Below are 23,800 nucleotides of genomic sequence, written 5' to 3' on the forward strand. Positions count from 1 at the left end.
ATGGACAAGGTTGGAGCCATGGTTTAGAAACGCTATTCTTAGCAAATAATTATCAAAAACTGCACCCCAGTTGCATTGGTAAAGAATTGCCCTTCTTGGATCAAACGTACGAAATTATTGTACAATAAATGGAAAGCTTTTTTTGTTTTTTAATATATCCCTGTCCCTGCCTGACCAAGCTGTTTGTTTTTAAGTTTGTCAACCGGAAACGGAAAGTACCACGAAAGTTCCTAAGGTCATTTCTAACTCGCAATGTGAGTTGGGACGGTGGCGGACTTCACTAATGTCTGCTTCTGCCTGCTCTTAGAAAGGTGCGTGCAGGGTGCGTGTCCCTAGTGTCCGCTTCGGTTGCCCGGGTAAAAATTCGCCTTTGACGCTTGTAAAAATGTGTGGGAAGAAACATTAGTGACAAAGGTGGTAAAAGTAGGTTCATGATCTGGTATAGTTTTCGTCTGTAGTATATTGTCGTGCGAGTTTGGTTCATACACGTTGATTCAACCCGGCTAGCTAGCTAAGTAGGATAGCTTACTTGCTAACCCTGCCTATTTAGTTAGCTTTAGGTGTTGGCTAAACATTTCTATCACGAAATAAGCAGACTGATTGTAAGACAGTAAAACCAATATTTTGAGAGACTAGGGGTGGCAAGCAGACCGGGGGGTTGGGAGGAAAACGACGGGGGAGACGTGAGCCAGGAGCAGCCGATGAGTTCGGACCAGGGCGGAGAGCCGCGGCTGCTGCAGGAGGAGGGTGATCCGGGACCGAAGACCTGTGTGGTGGACGACACACCACTTGGGGTCGGGGGAGGGTCAGGCGGCATGGTGAGTAGCGGCCTCTACTCTTCCCAACTAGCTAAGCTAACGTCGCCTAGCCTACACACAACACACCATCTCCTCCTAAGTCCCATTCCTACCACCATGATTTGTTGCCTGCCACTGCCTTTCCAAATAGGGTCATAATGCCTCAGTCATAGGTTCCTGAGGCCGATAATATTACCTACATTTGCAATGATTTCTGCTAACTACCAATCCGATTCATATCGATAACTTGGTTGAGATTATTTATAGTTAACGTTAGCTAGGTATGTTGCCATATGTTTGGCTGAATGATTTATTTGCTGTCTTTCAATAGCCCACACATTTGGTTTGCTAGGGTAAATCACCGTTGCAAACAATATTTTCCATTATCTTATTTTGCAAACAGAATAATCTTGAGTAACTCAGTTAGCCAGCTAACGTTGGCTATCTAGTCAAGCGTTATCTGAAGCTTAGTTAAGCAATCTACTTTGGCAGCCATTTAATTTGCTAACCTAACTAGCAGTAGTAGCCTAGCTAGCTAATTTGGGAGTTTACCTAGTAATCAATATGCAGTGACAACTGTAATGCTCTTTAGTAGACTATCGATTGGAGACGGCGGGCAGGCGCACCGATGCTGTCAAACTATGCAGCCAAACCAGCAAGCAAATTCGCCGAATCAACGTTACCTAGCTAGCTAACATGCGTTGCAAATACCCGGCCTATGCAGCACAGTCGGTGTCAGATGACTATATGAAACTGGGGCTACAGTAATGAGATACAACCAGGCAGCAAGCTAGCACTGCAAGTATGTTCCTACAGATTAATTCGAGTTGCTTTGCTAGACAAAGGGACTGTCAGACCTATTGCGCACCGTGTAAGGTGTGCTCCTTAATATATCAAATTATTTTAAAACGACAATGTATACTGAGATGTGACAGCTGCTCTTGCAAGGAGTAACAGTTAGACTAGTACGTTGGATCATTTTGTAGCAGGTGGTGACTATGTACTACCCCTCAGTGGTAACGTTATGTGGCAGATTTAACTTATTTTATCTAAAGCTAGCTCTGTGGACTCAAAGGTGAAACAAGATGACGACCAATATCAAATGCTTCATATGTATGTAACAATGTTTAAGTACGTGGCTGGCTTTGCCATTCATTAGCTAAGTATTTACTGATTTATGCTGTCGTTTATGTCAAGCTCTGGGCCGTAGTATATATCTGTTTTCACAGTATTGTTTTTATTTGTGGCATTGTTGCTTTAATGACACATGTAACTGACAAACTAAATTGGACATATTTTGTCTGTCATATCCAGTCAATGTAACTGACAGCTCTTGGGCGGCATGTAGCCTAGCAGTTAAGAGCATTGGGCCAGTAACCGAGCCGACAAGGTGAAAAATCCTTCGGTGTGCCTTTGAGCAAGGCACTTAACCATAATTGCTTCTGTTAGTCGCTCTGGATAAGACAGTCTGCTGAATTACTAGAATGTAGCGCTAGCTACACCTTTTTTGGATTAGTGCCAAGCCTCTAAAGCCCATCCACACCCGCTTTTAAAATGGTGTCATGTAACTGGGGATTGGGGATCCTCCCTAGACCGGACGAGATGCTCCTGTGAAGAATACTAATTTCCGAATTCCTATATTAAATTTTAGAACGTGGGGCGGGGGCGAGAGAAAGTGGCACGTGCCTCAAGTATCCTCAGGAATGGTTAAGGGCTCAGTAGCAGGGGTAGCGGCAGCAACAAAATATCATTATGTGTCGCTTGTGTTTGAGATTGACGGTGCTGCCTGCCAACAGCGATTATGGGTTTGGGTTGGCGGTAAAGTGTACGGAAGAGAGCGCGCGCTCTGCTGATACATGTCATGTGGGTCCATCTGCTAAGGATGTAGGTGGAGTTCAATGAGAACCGCATGTTGATTTTTCGAAAACAATCGACTTTATGGGTAGTCTTTAATTTAAAAAAAATATTTTTAATAACTACTGTGAAGTATCTCAAGTTCTGCTTCTCACTCTTGTTCGCAATAGAATATCCTTGGCGTTTTAAACGTTTACCCACAAAGTACAACAAAATTGTTAATCTCGAGGTAAGCATCTTTATTTGATACAATGTAGGCAACACAACACGCTCGCTGTTGAAAATGGCTAACGTTATAGTGGATGGGGACAGCGCGCCATGCTTGCGTTGGCTTTCTTGGTCATAGTGGTTTATCGATCAGTGGTTGTTCTGAAAATAACATGTAAAAATCGACCACGAATTCAATTTGGTTCCCAATAGCTTAGTTAACTACTTGTTTATTAATCTTTCTGGTTTCGGTTTTTTGTGGATGTTGTGCTCATGGAAACAAATGTAAAACATCCTCGAGGCGTTTGATATATTTGTATCAAGATTTATGTAATATATTTTTTGTTAAATATTTCTCCTGAATACGTTTAACATTTCTATCAGATTTACATTAGGGGATTATCCAATGTTATTACAGGGTAATTACAATTCATGTTCACATTACATGGTATTTACATGAACACTTAACTTCTGCGTTGGACCTTTATCTCAATATCAAATCATTTCTGTACCTCACTGTGAATATTTTTAATTAAAATGGTCAAATGGAAACAAATGGCTTCTTATTTTAGCAGTCATTTTTCTAGTGGTGGAAAAGTACCCAATTGTCATACTTGAGTAACAGTACCTTAATAGAAAATGACTCAAGTTAAAGTGAGTCACCCAGTAAAATAATACTTGAGTAAAAGTATATATATATATATTTTTAACGGTTTTAAATATACTTAAGTATCAAAATAAAATACAATTGCTACAACTGCTAAAATATACTTTAGTATCAAACGGAAACGTATAAATCATTTCAAATTCCTTATATTAAGCAAACCAGGCAGCACCATTTTCATGTTTTTAATTTATTTACATAGAACCAGCACAGGTACACGCAGCTCCAACACACGTACATATTTACACAGTATTTGTGTTTAGTGAGCCGGACAGATCAGAGGCAGTATTGATGACCAGGGATATCCTCTTGATAAGTGCATGAATTTGACAATTTTCTTGTCCTGCTAGCCATTCAAAATGTAACAAGTACTTTTGGGTGTCATGGAAAATGTATGGCGTGTAAAGTATATTTTCTTTAGGAATGTAGTGAAGTAAAAGTTGGCAATATAAGTAGTGAAGTACAGATATCCCCAAAAACTACTAAAGAACTTTACACCACTGAATTTTTCAAGCAATACATTTGCTCGGACTGTGAGTGTGGAGGGGAAACTGAAAACAATGTGTTATTGAGAGAGGTTTGGGGACTATCTTATTGGTGGATAAACTCATTTACAGCAAGCCAAAATTAATTCACCACCACAACAGGCTCACATTTCAAGTGGCCTTTTCAGTGTGAAGATAGATATATCCATCTCTAAATCACAGGAAAATTAAGTGCACAGGGCAGTTTTAAAGATTCAAAAATAAACTGGAAGAGAAATGTGGAGCACTGCCCCGGGACTGAGTCTGGGAAACCCTTACCAAAAACAAGTCTACCTAGTGTAAGAAGCTCAGACAAGTATATATTTTTTGTCTTTTGAGTGGTTGTGTGCACAATCAAAATACAAATGTTATGCTGAGTGTAATTCCCGTGTTTTAGGATGGGCAAGAAAATTGCAATGTATTTGACATGGCAAGAAATAAAGACAGTGGCCAGTATGATGGCACCAATTTTAGTGAACTATTTGCAGATAATTTACAGAAATTCATAGAGCAGATCAGCCTAGAGTGACAATACATCAGGACGCGTTACCGCAATGCATTTCGACTTGAGTGTTCCTCAGGAAGCATGAAAAACGGAGACAATAGAAGTATGTCAGGATTGGGATTAATTCCATTTTGATTGTCTGTTTAGAAAGTAAACTGACGTTGCATAAAAAAAATCCAAATGTTATTGTTTTTCAACCCTGAAGTGTATGATACTGTACTTTTAAGTGCATTTCCTCTCCCCCTGTTCCAAGGTCACCTCCAAGGGCGCCGGTCTGAACCCCAATGCCAAGGTGTGGCAGGTGTCTGTGGCCCCCGCTGAGGTCCCTCCTGACGGAGCACAGTGGCCCCCGGCTGATGTCACTGAGGGTGAGAAACGACACTTAACAACATATAATAATGTATGCTGTTTAGTAGACTTTTTTTTAGCCAATGCACCTTAGAGTGAAGTGAGTGCATACATGTTTTTGGTTTCATACATATCTAGCACCATACCCAACAGTATACGGTTTACAACCGGGGGAGGACACAGACTCGGAATAACCTGGATGGGAGAGAGGGTACATCGGGTGTCATTTATAATCATTGATTGGCTATGCATAATATATTTCATAACACATTTCCAGAGGCTCAAAGTGCATTTACATTGTAAGGAAAGCTCATCTTATCCACCACATCAATGAAATAACCCTTACTTGTCTCTGATGGGCTATTATGGCTGACAACAGAAGGAATATACCACAACCTATGCTGTACTATACATGACATCAATGCCACATATACTGAAATCTGTAGGCCTATTGTTATTGAGAACTCTCTTTATAAAACTGTGGGGCCAAGAGGGTGCAGTGGCACAGCAGCAACAGACATAGCCAGTCAAAATATCCAAATTAGTTTACAAAATCTATATGTTACAATTTATCACAAATTTAAGAGTTTAACAATAAATGAAGACCACTGTTTCTATTTAAGTGCAGACATTTCGGCAGTGGAATTTCAAATAGGCTACTAATAGGTTCTTACAATTATCACACATCCTATTAACTGACGAATTGAACAATAAATGACACCGTGATGTACCCTCTCTCCCATCCAGGTTATTCCGAGTCTGTGTCCTCCCCCGGTTGTAAACCGTACAGTGTTGGTTTCACTATCCTGGAGGATAGCAGCTCCTCGGTAGCATCCACAGCTGAGATCACTGTGAACGGCATGGATCCCCCAGACCTGGGCTTCACCCCCACTGAGACCACTACCGGCACATCAGGTATGTAGAACAATTTTTTTTTTTTTTTTTTTTTTTTTTAACCTTTATTTAACCAGGTAGGCAAGTTGAGAACAAGTTCTCATTTACAATTGCGACCTGGCCAAGATAAAGCAAAGCAGTTCGACAGATACAACGACACAGAGTTACACATGGAGTAAAACAAACATACAGTCAATAATACAGTATAAACAAGTCTATATACAATGTGAGCAAATGAGGTGAGAAGGGAGGTAAAGGCAAAAAAGGCCATGGTGGCAAAGTAAATACAATATAGCAAGTAAAACACTGGAATGGTAGTTTTGCAATGGAAGAATGTGCAAAGTAGAAATAAAAATAATGGGGTGCAAAGGAGCTAAATAAATAAATAAATAAAAATTAAATACAGTTGGGAAAGAGGTAGTTGTTTGGGCTAAATTATAGGTGGGCTATGTACAGGTGCAGTAATCTGTGAGCTGCTCTGACAGTTGGTGCTTAAAGCTAGTGAGGGAGATAAGTGTTTCCAGTTTCAGAGATTTTTGTAGTTCGTTCCAGTCATTGGCAGCAGAGAACTGGAAGGAGAGGCGGCCAAAGAAAGAATTGGTTTTGGGGGTGACTAGAGAGATATACCTGCTGGAGCGTGTGCTACAGGTGGGAGATGCTATGGTGACCAGCGAGCTGAGATAAGGGGGACTTTACCTAGCAGGGTCTTGTAGATGACATGGAGCCAGTGGGTTTGGCGACGAGTATGAAGCGAGGGCCAGCCAACGAGAGCGTACAGGTCGCAATGGTGGGTAGTATATGGGGCTTTGGTGATAAAACGGATTGCACTGTGATAGACTGCATCCAATTTGTTGAGTAGGGTATTGGAGGCTATTTTGTAAATGACATCGCCAAAGTCGAGGACTGGTAGGATGGTCAGTTTTACAAGGGTATGTTTGGCAGCATGAGTGAAGGATGCTTTGTTGCGAAATAGGAAGCCAATTCTAGATTTAACTTTGGATTGGAGATGTTTGATATGGGTCTGGAAGGAGAGTTTACAGTCTAACCAGACACCTAAGTATTTGTAGTTGTCCACATATTCTAAGTCAGAGCCGTCCAGAGTAGTGATATTGGACAGGCTGGTAGGTGCAGGTAGCGATCGGTTGAAGAGCATGCATTTAGTTTTACTTGTATTTAAGAGCAATTGGAGGCCACGGAAGGAGAGTTGTATGGCATTGAAGCTTGCCTGGATGGTTGTTAACACAGTGTCCAAAGAAGGGCCGGAAGTATACAGAATGGTGTCGTCTGCGTAGAGGTGGATCAGGGACTCACCAGCAGCAAGAGCGACCTCATTGATGTATACAGAGAAGAGAGTCAGTCCAAGAATTGAACCCTGTGGCACCCCCATAGAGACTGCCAGAGGTCCGGACAGCAGACCCTCCGATTTGACACACTGAACTCTATCAGAGAAGTAGTTGGTGAACCAGGCGAGGCAATTATTTGAGAAACCAAGGCTGTCGAGTCTGCCGATGAGGATGTGGTGATTGACAGAGTCGAAAGCCTTGGCCAGATCAATGAATACGGCATTAACTAAATTAACTAAACTACACTACCCATAATGCACCATATACAATAAAGATGGTTAAGATTAGTCAATCATAGCCACAAAGCTGCATGTTTCTCACGGACAAATTATAACACTTACAGATGCATTATTGCGGCAGACCTCTTCCGGATGTCTTTTCGGACCTCATGGAGTTTTCTGATCTACCTTAGTACATGCTAATGAAACACATGTTGGTTTTCAGGGGAGACAAAGCTGACAGAGGAAAGGCCCCTCTCATCAGAGAACCTGAGAGACTCCCTCAAGAAAGAGCTGGAGTTCTGCTTCTCAAGGTTAGTACACGTGTTCTAGGTTAGGTCTTCTACCTCTAGGTGAGTGTAATTGTTCCTATGTTTGTAACTGGGAGATAGTACCTGAACTTGTCCAATAAAAAAACATTAGTTTTGAAGTTGCAAATATTTTGCTACACTAAGTTAATGGATAAATGTGTATGTTTGATAGCCAAGTATGTTTTATGAAAATAACCTTTGACCCTCATTTGATGTCTAGGGAGAACCTGTCCAAGGACCTGTACCTGATGTCCCAGATGGACAGTGACCAGTTTGTCCCCATATGGACCATTGCCAGCATGGAGAGCATCAAGGCCCTCACTACTGACATGGAGCTCATTCTAGACATACTCCGATGTAAGGAACTATACCGTTGTTTTATTTGTCGTTTTTGCTACTTTTGTGGAACTATGTACCCTGGTCCCAAATCTGTTTGTGTTTTCTTGCCAACTCCTATGGTCAATGTGGGACGGCACAAACAGCTCTGTGACCAGTCTAGGAACAAGTGGACTTGTGATTGAATGGTATTGATTATTATTTTTAATTTTTTTAATGTTACGCACCAATGGCAATACTTTTTGGACAATGGAGTGGTATAACCCATACAATTATAGTTACTTTATTGTTCAATACCAGAAGTTTGGACACCAACTCATTCCAGGGCTTTTATTTATTTGTACTATTTTCTATATTGTAGAATAATAGTGAAGACATCAATTGTGAATTTGCACATATAGAATCATGTAGTAACCAAAAAAAGTGTTAAAACAAGCCAAAATATATTTTAGATTCCTAAAAGTAGCCACCCTTTGCCTTGATGACATCTTTGCACACTCTTGTGGAATGCTTTGTCAACAGTCTTGAAGGAGCTCCCACATATGCTGAGCACTTGTTTGGCTGGTTTTCCTTCACTCTGTGGTCCAACTCGTCCCAAACCATCTCAATTGGGTTGAGGTCAGGTGATTGTAGAGGCCAGGTCATCTGATGCAGCACTCCATCACTCTCCTTCTTGGTCAAATAGGCCTTTCACAGCCATGAGGTGTGTTGGGTCATTGTCCTGTTGAAAAACAAATCATAGTCCCACTTAGTGCAAACCAGATGGGATTGCGTTTCACTGTAGAATGCTGTGGTAGCCATGCTGGTTAAGTGTGCCTTGAATTCAAAATAAATCACTGACAGTGTCACCAGCAAAGCACTCACACACATCACACCTCCTCCATGGTTCACGGTGGGAACCACACATGCGGAGATCATCCGTTCACCTACTCTGCGTCTCACAAAGACATGGCGGTTTGACCATGAAGGCCTGATTCATGCAGTCTCCTCTGAACTCTTTGGGCTGCAATTTGTTGAGGCTGGGAACTTTAATGAACTTATCCTCTGCGGCAGAGGTAACTCTGGGTCTTCCTTTCCTTTGGTGGTCCTCATGAGGGCCAGTTAATTGAAATGCATTCCAGGTGACGACCTCATGAAGCTGATTGAGAGAATGCCAAGAGTGTGTCATCAAGGCAAAGGGTGGCTACTTAGGAGAATCTCAAATACAAAATATTTCAATTTAACACTTGTTTTGGTTACTACATGAGTCCATGTGTGTACATAGTGTTGCTGTCTTCTACAATGTAGATAACAGTCTAAAATAAAGCAAAATCCTAGAATCAGTAGGCATCCAAACTTTTGACTGGTAATGTAGATGGATAGTGATGTAATTTGTGACCCTGATGTTTGTTCTTGTTCTCAGCCTCTCCAATGGTACAAGTGGATGAGAAAGGAGAGAAAGTGCGTCCTAATCACAAACGCTGCATCATCATCCTGAGGGAGGTTCCTGAGACAACACCTGTAGAGGTCAGACGACCGTGTTAAAACCAATATATTACCATGTTACTGCCGTGGTTACATTACTCTTACAACTAAAATACAATTTATCCCCCCCCCCCACACACACGCTTTATAACCAATATGCAATCATGTTACAACAATATTTGTAGCCAGTGTTATTGTAAATGACAAGGTGAATTGCTAGTAGTACTCCTAAGTAAAAATGCTGGCACATTTGCTATATTTGAGCAACAACTCACATACTCTTATCTTTTTTTTTTGTTCCCCTCAGGAAGTGGAGTCTCTCTTTAAAAATGACAACTGTCCAAAAGTGATTAGTGTGGAGTTTGCGCACAACAACAACTGGTACATCACATTCCAATCTGACACTGATGCTCAACAGGTAAGCTGGATCCGATTGGCGTATAAAGTAGTATTCAGGCTTCTAGTTGGTGTAAGCATTTATCAGTCCCAGTTTTGTTGAGAAGACCTATGGAATTTCTGCATGTCTGTTGTCTTTCTCTCTGTTCAGGCACACAGATATCTAAGAGAAGAGGTGAAAACATTTCAGGGAAAACCTATCATGGTGAGTTACATAACACAATCAATCACTTGTAATTTAAGACTGTCACTTCCCTTTATTAATCTCTCTTCCCTTCACAATCATATTTTGAAGCCAAAGACAAATTTCCACATTTTGGTTAATTTCACAAGTTTTTAAAAATTTGAATTGATTTTTCTAACTTCCAGGCGAGGATAAAAGCCATCAACACATTCTTTGCTAAGAATGGCTACCGTAGCATGGACAGCAACATGTACGCTGCCCAGACCCAGTCCCAGTACAACCCTAACCTGTACATGCAGCACGTGTATAGCCCTCAGCAGCAGTACCCTCTCTATGGCATCGTACCACAGACCTGGACACCCTCTCCTACACCCTACTTCGAGACTCCTCTGGTGAACATCAACACTCAATATACTATCTTTATGGTGTTAATTGTGGTATAAATGTATAATATTCAAATTATTTGGAACGTTTCAGCAGACTATAAACCTTATTGTGTCAACTGTAATTTCATTCGGGTCGTCTTATTGAGAAAATCCTACAGGAGAGAAGATGTCTTCCTATTAAGCCTTCTAAGGCTAGGGGAACCCCTCGACAATATTCCGCTGAAAAGGCAGTGCGCGAAATTCAAAAATACTTTTTAGAAATATGTAACTTTCACACATTAACAAGTCCAATACAGCAAAATGTAAGATTAACAAGATGTTTATCTACCCATGGTGTCCGATTTCAAAAATGCTTTACAGCATAAGCACAACATATGATTATGTTTGGTCATAGCCAAGTCGAACAAACAGACATTTTTCCAGACAAAGATAGGAGTCACAAAAAGCAGAAATATATATGAAATGAATCACTAACCTTTGATCTTCATCAGATGACACTCATAGGACGTCATGTTACACAATACATGTATGTTTTGTTCGATAATGTGCATATTTATATCCAAAAATCTCAGTTTACATTGGCACCTTACGTGCAGTAATGTTTTGATTCCAAAACATCTGGTGATTTTGCAGAAATACTCATAATAAACATTGATAAAAGATACAAGTGTTATTCACAGAATTAATGATTAGACTTCTCCTTAATGTGACCGCTGTGTCAGATTTTTAAAAAACTGTACGGAAAAAGCATCAATTGAGAATGGCGCTCAGATCCCAAAACAGCCAGAGGAATATCCTCCATTTTGGAGTCAACAAAGTTAGAAACAACACCATAAATATTCACTTACCTTTGATTTTCATCAGAAGGCACTCCCAGGAATCCCAGTTCGACAATAAATGCTGCCCCCTATCCCAAAAAGGTTAATGAAATTGAGAATTACAAAATATTATTGATATTTCTTGTTCAACAGTGACCTGTATAAATGTGATTTGTAATGTGGAACTTGTGTAATGACAAACTCTCCTGCACTACACTGCGACTGACCATGTGCTTCCAATCCCGCTGTGTGTGTGTGTGTGTGTGTGTGTGTGTGTGTGTGTGTGTGTGTGTGTGTCGGGGTTGGGCTGATCATACAAAAAGGAAAAATTAAGTTTAAGAATATTGACGATGAAGTATTCTTCCTTTTCCCACATCTCCAGGCACCATTTCCCAACAGTGGCTTTGTGAATGGATTCAGTTCTACTGGACACTACAAAACTGGCAACAACTCCCTTAATATGACTCGGCCCTATAACCGAAACCGGTACGTTGATCTTGTATTCTCTCTGAAGTGCCGTGAGTGGGTTCAAGTTGTCTTTCTGTGGGTGAAAATGCTTTAAACCCGTACATGCCAGTTTGTGGATAAACAATAGTAAAATTGGTAAATACTTTGTGCCATTTTTTTCCCCCTTCTTCATAGAATAAGGCTACAGCCGCACAGAAATTGTCTGGAAATTATGGCTTGAACCAGTGGTTTTTCAATTTGAGATTATCCATTCAAAAATGCACAATAGTCTCGCCTTTTTACTAATGCAGCTTGTCGGAAAAATGGTTTACTTGGATTGAACCTTTGACTGACAAAATCAGGCTATTGATGAATGCAAATACGAAGTATTTCTTGTACATGCGTCTCTGTGGCCGTAGCCTAATGGCATATATCCTTACATAAAACCACAGATTTTGCATTTTCATATTAATAGTGTATGGGTCTTATTGAATGAACCAGTCCAGGGTAAGGTTTTGAATTCACCACCTGTTCTCTTACTGTCTGTCCCTGCAGTGTACCCCTCTATTCAAGAAAGAATGTAATAAATGCCTTCAGGTACAGCCATTATACTGTATAACAGCTTCATCACTTCCCCATCTCTTGCAATACCACTGACAGCTTTGTCAGTTCATAGCTGTTTTTAACAGTTTAGGTACTACTACACTGTTGGAGCTAGGAACACAAGCATTTCGCTACACCCGCAATAACGTCTGCTAAATATGCTACATCAAATTTGATTTTGATTGAACAGTTGAGCATTATTCCATGTCTTACTATACTAGTCTACAGCCAAATGACTAAATCTATAACTGGTCTTAGCTCTGACAGCCAGTGCATAACAGTTCAGTTAATACTTTTAACATTGACATATAGGAAGTCATTTGACAGCTTCTGTTTGAAAGATGTTTAGAAGAGTTAATAATTGGTGGCGTGAAAGAAAAGATGGCTTAATAGAAAATTACTCAAGTTAAAGTGAGACACCCAGTAAAATAGTACTTGAGTAAAAGTCTTAAGTGTTTGGTTTTAAATATACTTAAGTATCAAAAGTAAAGGTATAAACCATTTCAAATTCCTTATATTAAGCAAACCAGATGGCGAAATTTATTTTTTATTTATGGATAGCCAGGGGCACACTCCAATACTCCAACAATTTACTGTTATGTTCAGTAATGTGGTGTCGTAGCTCAGTTGCGTATTGAACACTGTTTAAGAATGTATCCGGCATGTTGTACGTGAACGGAGCTGTGAGGATTGGATGAGTTTTGTGAGTTAACATTTTGATCTGAAGTAAAGAAGTTCAGTTTAATTGCACAGCAAGCCTGTGTGCATTTGTAACATTTACAAATGAAGCGTTTGTTTAGTGATTCCTCCAGATCAGAGGCAGCATGGATGTTCTCTTGATAAGTGTGTGAATTGGACCATTTTTCCTGGCAAAATGTAATGATTGCTTTTGGGTGTCAGGGAAAATTTATATAAATGAAAAAGTACATTGTCTTTAGGTATGTAGTGAAGTGAAAGTTGGCAAAAATATAAATAGGTAGTTTATTGGGATATCTGTACTTTACTAAGTAGTACTTTAAAATATTTTTTACTTGACACCACTGGTTAATAGTTGTATAGGCTATAGCTCAGATAACAGTTCTAACTATGACTTGGCTCCTATCCAGTGATCTAGCTAGCTCTCCATTTTGTCATTTAACCGTTTCTCTCATCCTGACTAACCATCCATTTTATTTATTTTCATTTATCTCTTAGTTTCATTATAAATGTTTCCGTAGTACAGCTGTACTTTGCTAATGTAGTCATGCACCAAATGTCCTTTACTAAGAGGTGAGGGAAATTCCTGTTACCTAATCTCTTTCATATGATGACTGTATAAATAAGACAGCTAGCTACTGTAATGTGGAATGGAGATTTGGTCAGCCAAAAATGATTGACTGACAACTTTTCCTTTGCAAACTGCCATTTCAACCTGAATAAGAAATAACCTTATTTTAGCTGGCAAATTGGTACGGATTCCCATATTAACTTTGCAGGGTATTTTTTTTTAAATTGAGAAATGCGTCCACCACTTAACAAATGCATGTATTACTTAAGATCAGTAGTGGGCAGACGTAATGATTGGCTTATTCTTTTGTACTCTTGTGTCATGTATAACCTTGACACTGGTTGGACCTGATGACACATTGATGTGCATAGAGGGAATACAGTCTTTGGAGGGAATGGGTCTCTGTTTCTCCTCCTGTGCTCACCCCTAACCACTCCTCTCCCGCCAAAACCCTGAATCTCCGCACCTGTCCCGACAAGTTCAAAGATTGATATCTGAAGTTCTTTTAAGCATGGGCTTGAAAAAACAAATGCATGAACTCAAAGGGTGGTGCGGTGTTTGTAATACTCTTGCAAAGTTAATTTCAGCCGACATTTGTCTTCTAGTTTTCTTCGCACATCAGTTGCATGTTGCCGTATATATCATCAAATATAGGCCTAGCTGCTGCATGCTATTTGTATCCCCACCACGTCCCAGTTGTGCCAAGATTAGCCTCTGTAACCCTGGGTCGTATTTATTAGGGCACACGTGAAGCCTCAGGTGGGGAGACCAGGTGAAGTGGCTTCTGTTCCCCTGGAGAGCTTGACTGGCATGAGGAGTCCCCAGCCCCCCACCGCTGGCCCTGGACCTCTGCAGACCCAGACACCTCCAGACCTGACCTCAGCCTTCCCCCTCATCTCCACCTCCTCGGACCTCAACGATGACGGCAGCATGGCTGGACGCGGAAGGTGAGCCTGACACTTAAGAACTTTTCTTTATTCATAAAGGTCTCTCGGGGGGCCTCCCGATTGGCGCAGCAGTTTAAGGCACTGCATCGCAACACTTGAGGCGTCACTACAGACGCAGGTTTCGATCCCAGGCTGTGTCACAGTCGGCCGTGACCGGAACACACATTTGGCCCAGCATCGTCTGGGTTAGGGAAGGGTTTGGCCGGCCGGGATTTCCTTGTTCCATCGCGATCTAGCAACTCCTTGTGGACGCTTGCAAGCTGACTTTGGTTGCCAGCTGGACAGTGTTTCCTCCGACACATTGGTGCTTCTGGGTTAAGCAAGCAGTGTCAAGAAGCAGTGCAGCTTGGCAGGGTCGTATTTCGGAGGACGCGTGGCTTTCGACCTTCGCCTCTTCTGAGTCCATAGGGGACCTGCAGTGACGGGACAGGACTGTAAATACCAATTTGGATATCACAAAAAAGGGGTGAAAGTTACATAAAAAATATATATCTCGATCCAGTATTATGACAGAACACAGTGAGGTCCTCAGGGATGGTATTATCCCCCTAATGGAACAATGACATTCTGTTTTTGAAGAGGTGAATTCTTCCAGGTCATCTCATCAGACCTAGTGATGACAACTTGATGCGCAGGAGGGGAAAGCAGGCTGTGGAGTGTGACTGGCTTTGGGTCTTTTCCCTTCTCTCCTCCTCGTCCTCTACCTATGCTCCCCCTCTCCCCTAAGCTATGATCCTCCACACCTGTCCCGATGAGCGCTAAGATTATGAGATCTGAAGGTCTGATGGAGAATGTTAAGTCAGTTAAAACTTCTTAAGGATGATGCAAAATACTGTTCCCATGAAGGAACAGCACTCAGCGGATTTCAGAGCGCCACCTATAGTTTTTGATAAAACTCATAATTTCATGAAACTTTCATTAAAATACACATTCAAGGTAGTGAATTAAAGCTACACTCGTTGTGAATCTATCCACCAAGTCAGATTTGTAAAATGCTTTTCGGCGAAAGCATGAGAAGCTATTATCTGATAGCATGTACCCCCAAAATACTGCAACGTCACCTAACAGACAGATTTTGCGGTAGACGGCGCTACCCAAAACGCATAAATAAAATATAAAACATTCATTACCTTTGACCATCTTCTTTGTTGGCACTCCTTGATGTCCCATAATCAATATTGGGTATTTTTTTCGATTAAATCGGTCCATATATAGCCTAGATATCGATCTATGAAGACTGTGTGATAAACGGAAAAAAATTGCGTTTCATAACGTAACGTCATTTTTTAAAATTAAAAAAGTCGACGATAAACTTTCACAAAACACTTCGAAATACTTTTGTAATGCAACTTTAGGTATTAGTACACGTTAATAAGCGATAAAATTCATCAGGAGGAGATGTAAATGCTATAGGCGATCGTCTGGAAAAAATGACAGGAAAAAAACTCGACCTAAACATCCTGTTTCAGGTCGGAGGGAATCGGTTCCCTTGAGTCGGTTCGACCAAGAATCAAATCCAAATCAAATGAGAAGACTCTATACATCCTGTGGAAGCTGTAGGTACTGCAACCTCGGCCTCATTTAATACGGTTCACCTTTAACAATTCCTGGAAGTGGCGCATGGATATTTATTTCCACTTTCAGTGATCAGATTTTCCTGCGCTTTTCGATGCAACAGACGTTCTGTTATAGTCACAGCCGTGATTTAACCAGTTTTAGAAACGTCTGAGTGTTTTCTATCCACACACACTAATCATATGCATATACTATATTCCTGGCATGAGTAGCAGGGCGCTGAAATGTTGCGCGATTTTTAACAAAAAGCTGCGAAAATTCGCAGCCTCCCTAACAGGTTTTAACAGAACACTTGTGTACTAGTTTCTGAACCACTTTTAAAAACCCTTTCTGTCCTCGATTACAGAAGGACTACATACAGAGGCACAAGGAGGAGGAGAGAGGATGAGCGGATTACGGTACCGTTGCAAGACGAATGACAGTTACTATGTGGATTTAGTTGGCTTTTGTATAATAGGTTTAATCTGGACCAAACCGGTTATCAACGCAACTGTCTTGCCTTGTTTTTCTGGTTTGCATGTCTTTTTGTTTGTTTGTTAAGCTTATTTTGTTATTATGGACATTTTGAGTTTGTATGGTGCAAAATGTAAATGTTATCTCTTTGTTTTCCCCCCCCAGAGGCCCATACCCCTGGCTGAGGTAAAGGTGCCGGTCCCTAAGTTTGACCTGGCCGCTACTAACTTCCCCCCGCTGCCGGGCTGTGTAGCCAGTACACAGGGAGAGCCCCTACTGGAGAACAGGATGTCAGACGTGGTGCGAGGACTGAACAGAGACAAGGTTAAGACAGGATCCCTATGGTTAACTACCACACTCCTATCACTTCATTTTGGGCAGAATCCTAACTTGAGATGCATATGATCAACTCAGACTTTTGCGTAAACTACAAACTGGAGTTTTACATGCAGATCTCAAGTTAGTTTTGGGTGTTGTTTTTTTGCTCATATGCTGACTTCAGTCTTTCCTTACTATCTCTACAGACGCCGGAACAAGCAAACAAGGAATCCAGCAAGGAAGTGGGTGCCGGACCAGTCCCAGCCCCGACCCCAGCCCCAGGACATGAGGAGGCGTGTCTCTCTAATCTTGCTCAGCTTGCAGCCAAACCTGCTGTACTCCCCCACGGAACCCCCATCCATGTACCTGCCCCCAGGTAAGGGAAAATAGGCTGAAGTCTGTACATTCTTTTTCAGAGGGTTAGAGTGTAATATCACTCTCTTTGTGTATAGAGACTTAACTTCTTGCGGATCAGTGGGATGCTAGTGTCCCATTTCGACAACTTCCGGTGAAATTGCAGAGCGCCAAATTTAAATTACTATAAATATTAAACTTTCATGAAATCACAAGTGCAATACATCAAAATAAAGCTTAATTTGTTGTTAATCCAGCTACCGTGTCAGATTTCAAAAAGGCTTTACTGCGAAAGCAAACCATGCGATTATCTGAGGGCAGCGCCCAGCACACATGCGTAGCAAACCATTTTCAACCAGGGATTTGCGACACAATATATGCCTTACCTTTGAAGATCTTCTTCTGTTGGCACTCCAAAAGGTCCCAGATACATCACAAATGGTCTTGTTTGATAATGTCCTTTATATCCGTAAAAACTCAGTTTAGCTGGCACGCTTCAGTCAATAATCCACTCGGTTTCCCTCCTTCAAAATGCATACAAAATTAATCCCAAACGTTACCAAAGAATTTATCCAAACAAGTCAATCAACATTTATAATCAAACCTTAGGTACCCTAATACTCAAATAAATGTTAAAATTTAAGACTGAGAATCGTTATTGTCTTTACTGGAGAAAAATACCAAAGAACACACACTCATTCACGCACTTGGAAACACTACAGCCAAAATGGGAGCCATCTAGAAAAACTACAATTTCTGTCAAATTTTTCCTAAAACCAGCCTGAAACTCTTTCTAAAGACTTCTAGTGGAAGCCCTAGGAACTGCAATCGGGCACGATTTCGCCCTACTATAAAAGTGCCAGCCATTGAAATCAGTGGTAGGATTATTTTGTGGGGGGTGATATTGCCCTCTGGGTTTCACCTGCCGTTTCAGTTCTGTTATACTCAGACATTATTTTAACAGTTTTAGAAACTTTTGTTTTCTATCCAAATCTACCAATTTATATCCATATCCTAGCTTCTGGGCCTGAGTAGCAGGCAGTTTAATTTGGGCACGCTTTTCATCCGGATGTCAAAATACTGCCCCCTAATCCAAAAGAAGTTAGTCTGTTTACATTTTATTTAGCAAACGCTCTTATCCAGAGCGCTTTATATTAGTGAGTGCATACATTTTTGAATGTTAACTGGAAATTCTGCTCCTCAATCTTTAAATGAAATTGCTAGATCACTGGCTAGCATCAAGTCAATGAGCTGTAAAGCTAATGTCACAGATGAATTCTAGAGACATGCCTTGTTAATTAGTGATCTGCCAATAAAGTTGTGCTGTATTGACTAGAATCGTCAATAAATAGAGCTCAATGAAGCATACAAAGGTCTGCCTCAGTCATAATGGCATTAAAACTAACTTTGGGTCAATGGGGCTTTCCTTTCCTTCCTGCTTTTTGTTCTTCTGTAGTGTACCCCATCAGGAGAAGAAGTGGGAGAAGGTGGAGAGGGTAGCAGAGGCCTCAGCCCCCAAAGTAACCCCACCCACACCTGCTCCCTGTGAGGCCAACCCACCCGGAGTCCCCTCCACACCGCCAGCTATGCCTGGCCCCAAGCCTCAACCCAGCACAGTGTCCTCAACTCCAGCTACACCCAGCACCCCAGCCACCACCGCTACCCCTGCATCAGTGGTGAGGCACCAAAGATAATCCTGTATTTCTAATCTAGCCATTTAGAGATGATTGCTTTGTTTTACATTGGGATTGCTTCTTAATTTTATGAAATGTAATTGTTTTCCATTCTCTACCTGAACTCTTAGATCTACATCTGTTCCTCTGAACTCATTGCTCCTTTTTTCTGGCTCTTGTTCAGGAGCCCCGTAAGCTTAGCTATGCCGAGGTGTGCCAGCGAGCCCCCCCTCCGGCCCCCCCAGCCTCAGCCTCCCCTTCCACACTAGCCCAGCCTCTGCGTGAGCTGCGCGTCAATAAGGTAGAGGAGCCAAGCTCCAGCTCTACCACCAGCTCGGGCGACCGCCCAAGGGGAGACCGGCTGGACAAAGCCCAGGACAGGGATGGTGGCTGGGAGTGCAAGGAGGCCCGTCCCCGTGATCGTGACCATCGAGACCGGGACTCCCGGGATGGAGGCTACTACCGCAGCAACGGGCCCTCCAGACAAGGAGGCTACGGGGGCCTCAAGTTCCGTGAACAGAGACGGGGCCCCCAACCAGCCTGCCGCAGCTCCCCCCAAGGAGGCCCCCGACACACCGGCAAAGAGCAGAACATCCCCCCGGTATCGCCAAAGTAAAACTTCCGGTATGAATAATGAAAACAAACAAAAAAGTATGAAATATATACGTGGATATAAATATATAAAAAATGAAATGCATATAAAAGCAACAATCTTAACGGTAGCCGCCTCCTGTCTGCCTCCTGGAGCATTGTCCCAAAGAAAGGAAAAAAAGCTTTGTGAAATGACAATGAAATGAAAATGGAAGCCTGGGGACATCCAGGAGAAAGTAGGGCAAAAAAGAAACTGCGTAAGAAGTGTGAACTTTCACAGTGATTTTTAAAAAGGAAAAATTAGGCCTTGTAAACAAATGTATTCACAGAATTTAAAATCAGTGATTTTAAAATCAATGTGCTTTCTTTGGAGGCCGTTTCATTTTCTTCTCTAACTGAGGAGAGGTGGGACATTTGGGCCCTGTATTAAGGCCCTCTACCATTTTTGATTTTAAAGAATAGATGTTGGTCTACAAGAAACATATGCACTAAATAAAAGAACATACATGCATACATGTCGTGTACACATACAAAGATTTCACTAACAACGCAGTGACTACGAGACATCTTATTATTTTTTTCTTCTGAGCGTAGGTTTGGCAAGGATGATGACTAGATAAGCTGGGTTGATTAATTAAGATGTCTGTTAATGCATTGACTGCTGCTAAGCAAACCGATTGGGGCAGAGTGCTTCAGTTCATTTTGCTGTTGCACTGATTCTCATGGAATGAACGAGCAGCTCATTGTGATTCTAACATTCTAGAATCGGAATCGATGACCTGAAATTAGGCCGTTAGAGATGATCCTCTGTTTATTAATTGAAAATAAAAAATATATAATTTGAGGCTTGGTAATTATTGTCTCAACTATTTTATCTGTATAAAGGTCAACAAAATTATCGGTAACAATCAAGCTACAGTTTTATGTCGGTTTTTGCCCAGAGCTGGAAGGCTCTTGTTGGCGGAAGGAAGGTTGAATTATTATTATTATTATTATTATATATTTTTTAAAGCTGAAATCCACTCTGGGTAGGAGCAGCGCAGCGCGCGGTCCGACTCGCAGATCGCAGTCTCCTGGTCCAATGCTGTTTATTTGAAGTTGTTTCATCTATTTTTATCTTTATTTCCTGATTTGTCTGGATTTCCTGTCTTCTAACGGATTCAGATCATACATACTGATAATCAGTCAGGCTCTCTGTTTACAACTTACTATTCACAATGGGATTGTAGCTTAGTTAGGCTATTTTTATGGAAACCTAGGGAATAGATATGTTGATGTAGCCTGGGTGCCAGTCTGTTTCGGCTCTCTTGCCCTAACTCCTTATGTAATTGTCATGTTTGGCTTAACAATGACAGCAATGGTGTTGGCAAGGGCACGACAAGATCTGAGACCAGGCTTAGGTCGATGCAGTCAAACTTGACTGCCTGTGCTTAGGTTGAAGAGTTGACCGGAATGGTCTTGGCAAGATCTTGTTTTCTCCTCATCAATGCAGGATATTCAGGTTTAGCAACACATTCTGTGTATTGTAAATATAAATAAATGATGGTATAGCAATATCATTCAGAAGTAGGCTGAATGCTGTTAGCTGAGAGAGTGATTTAGCTAGCTTATATAATACATTTGGCAGCGAAGTAAGGGGGTTAAACGATATCAGACCATTTCTATGTGCTATGTGCCAGCTGCCTACGATCCTAGTTGACTTGGTAGAGTAAAAGCTTTGGAATGCGTCCCAAGTGGCATCCTATTACCTATAAAGTGCACTAATTTTGACCAGGGCCCTGGTCAAATGTAGTGCATTATATAGGTAATAGGGTGCCATTTGGGACGTACGAGTTGAATCGTTCGTCAAGGTTTGCTAGGTAATGTAGTCCTTTGGGGAAACTTTGTCCCAGTTAAACTGAACATTAGACCTGTAGAGGTGTAGTTGCCTATGCTATATCATATTATTAACCCTTCACTTGAGTTGTGTGTGGGAGAATGTATTTGTTCTAGTGCTGAACTTCCAGAGAAGGGGAGGCTGGCATTTGTCAGACTGGTATCTGTCCACCACTGCAGATGTTGTGCTTTTTAGGGTGAGTTTGCTGTTTTCCAATTTGATTAAAACGAAGACCGAAATTTGACTTTGGTATTTGCAGTTTGGACTTACTGGACGTTATTTGCTTTTTACATTTTATTTATTTTAATCGTACTGTGCAACGCTTTTTCCAATCTTGGTAGGCTGGTTTCCCCAAAGTTGTGTGTGAACTCGCATCGGCAAAGAATCACGCATTTGACATATTGTTTGAGATTTCAACTGAGAGAAATACTTGATGCATTGACTTGGGGTTTAGTAATGTAGTTCTAAATGATTTAAACAATCACCAAGGCTTTTTTTTTGTTTTCAATTTTTGTTTTCAATTTCATGAGTTTTGAGCAGCTAGTGATCTAGTGTAATGAAATAAATGCACTTGTTTAAAAAAATAAATACAAATAAATCTTACTGTTTAAGTAATGTGAAATCATTTTAGAAGCATATGGTAATGGAATTGAGGTAGACAGGCTTGTGAAAATCTGCAGGAATAGCTTCTTTCTCATGCTTGGCATTTTAATTTTTTTTGGTTTGAGGTGGCAACGAAATATGGCAATGGATCAATTAAGTGTTTGAGACACAATTCTCAAACTGTATGAAATGTCACAAAAAATAAATTATTTTGATTTGGCTTTTGAGTTCTGACTTTTTTTTGTTTGAAAGTACACTGAACAAAAAATATAAACGAAGCATGTAAAGTGTTGGTTTCATGAGCTGATAAATCCCAGAAATGTACTTTCTGCACAAAGTGTGTTTCTCTCAAATTATGTGCACAGATTTATTAACATCCCTATCAGTGAGTTTCTCCTTTGCCAATATAATCCAGCCACCTGACAGGTGTGGCATATCACGAAGCTGATTAAACAGCATGATCATTACACAGGTGCACCTTGTGCAGGGGACAATTAGTCCACTTTAAAATGTGTAGTTTTGCCACACAAAATGCTACTGATGTCTCAGGTTTTGAGGGGACATGCTGACTGCAGGAATGTCCACCAGAGCTGTTGCCAGATAATTTCATGTTTATTTCTCTACCATAAGCTGCCTCCAACGTCGTTTTAGAGAATTTGTCAGCAATTCCAACCCGGCCTCGCAATCGCAGACCACTTGTAACCACACCAACCCAGGACCTCCACATCTGGCTTCTTCACCTGCGGGATCGTATGAGACCAGCCACCTGGACAGCTTATGAAATCGGGAAGAATTTCTGTCTGTAATGCCCTTTTGTGGTGAAAAATACATTCTAATTGGCTCCCCAGTGGGTAAGCCTATCCCCTTCCAGGACCACCCACGGCTGCACCCCTGCCCAGTTGTGTGAAATCCATAGATTGGGACTAATTTATTTCAATTGACTGATTTCCTTTTATGAATTGTAACTCCGTTAATTGTTGGATTTATATTTTTGTTTAGTATACTAAATCTGAAAGTTGTACCCCTCGTTTAGTATTATTGCAATCTTTGTAATACACCTAGTGACATCAAGAGAATTTTGCCTTTTGGCATTGTAGCGAATGGTGGGGCAGGAATATAACTTTTGTCACTGGCGTGAAAGGCAAATACCCTACGCATCGTACCAATAGGGTTAACCCACTTGCTGGTAATTGTAACATGACTCATATAGCAAGGTTTGCTACACTGCACCCTCTGTACTTTAAGGCGCATCCCTGTGCTTCGACAACTGAGCCCCCTAGCACGTCCGAGCCGTGCTTTTCGATGGCCGCCATCCCACTTCTGAAACCAATGTAGCAGGACAAGGAAGTGAAACGGGTCACTGGCGTGAAAGGCAAACACCATATGCATCATGCCAATAGGGTTAACCCACTTGGTAGGCATAGTATTATTACATTTAAGTATTTTGGCAGACACTCTTATCCAGAGCAATTTATAGCAGCAATCGGGGTTAAATGCCTTGCTCAAGGGAACATAGATTTTTCACATAGTCAGCTAGGAGATTCAAACCAGCAACCTTTTGGTTACTTGCCCAATGCTCTTAACCCTTAAGCTACCTGCCACCCTAATCATGGCTCAAATAGCAATGATTGTGACAGTATAATGATTTTGGAATGACAGTCACAGGGACCAGGGTTTAAGTTCCAGTCAGAGCACCATTGAAAGCATGTCCCAGCCAAGTTTTAGTCACAGTATTTTTGTTACACAAGCTGTGTTTCTGTCAGGTTTCTGTACTGCACATGTGACAGAGTATGCAAAACAAATGCAACCGATTTGATACAAATCATCAAGATATCATTCAGTCA

At 41.3% G+C, this 23,800-nt stretch overlaps 1 protein-coding gene across 3 annotated transcripts; it reads left to right on the top strand.

Annotated features, from left to right (window-relative positions):
* Positions 1–255: 255 nt before the first annotated feature.
* LOC112221654 (la-related protein 4) lies at positions 256–22,176 on the top strand. 3 transcript variants are annotated; one of them, XM_024383860.2, is made up of 17 exons: positions 256–818; positions 4,805–4,919; positions 5,647–5,814; positions 7,581–7,668; positions 7,886–8,022; positions 9,404–9,507; positions 9,773–9,883; positions 10,013–10,066; positions 10,231–10,437; positions 11,632–11,735; positions 12,252–12,293; positions 14,307–14,513; positions 16,435–16,486; positions 16,707–16,865; positions 17,066–17,235; positions 18,670–18,889; positions 19,071–22,176. In XM_024383860.2, exons 1-17 carry the CDS (start codon positions 702–704, stop codon positions 19,500–19,502), a joined length of 2,487 nt encoding a protein of 828 aa, XP_024239628.1. In that variant the 5' UTR covers positions 256–701; the 3' UTR covers positions 19,503–22,176. The 3 variants fall into 3 exon arrangements, with proteins under 3 accessions (XP_024239628.1, XP_024239626.1, XP_024239627.1); XM_024383858.2 differs by lacking the exon at positions 256–818 and adding an exon at positions 2,692–2,880; XM_024383859.2 differs by lacking the exons at positions 256–818; positions 12,252–12,293 and adding an exon at positions 2,692–2,880.
* Positions 22,177–23,800: the final 1,624 nt, after the last annotated feature.

Source organism: Oncorhynchus tshawytscha, linkage group LG22, assembly GCF_018296145.1.
Source record: "Oncorhynchus tshawytscha isolate Ot180627B linkage group LG22, Otsh_v2.0, whole genome shotgun sequence".
NCBI classification, from domain to species: Eukaryota; Metazoa; Chordata; class Actinopteri; order Salmoniformes; family Salmonidae; genus Oncorhynchus; species Oncorhynchus tshawytscha.

Bases quoted from the DNA above. Each gene is read 5' to 3' on its own strand.
- LOC112221654 (XM_024383858.2), top strand. From the start codon at position 2,707: ATGTTGATTTTTCGAAAACAATCGACTTTATGGGTAGTCTTTAATTTA. The intron at 14,514-16,434 runs GTGAGCCTGACA...CCTCGATTACAG, and splicing joins AGCATGGCTGGACGCGGAAG to AAGGACTACATACAGAGGCA. The intron at 18,890-19,070 runs GTGAGGCACCAA...GCTCTTGTTCAG, and splicing joins CCGCTACCCCTGCATCAGTG to GAGCCCCGTAAGCTTAGCTA.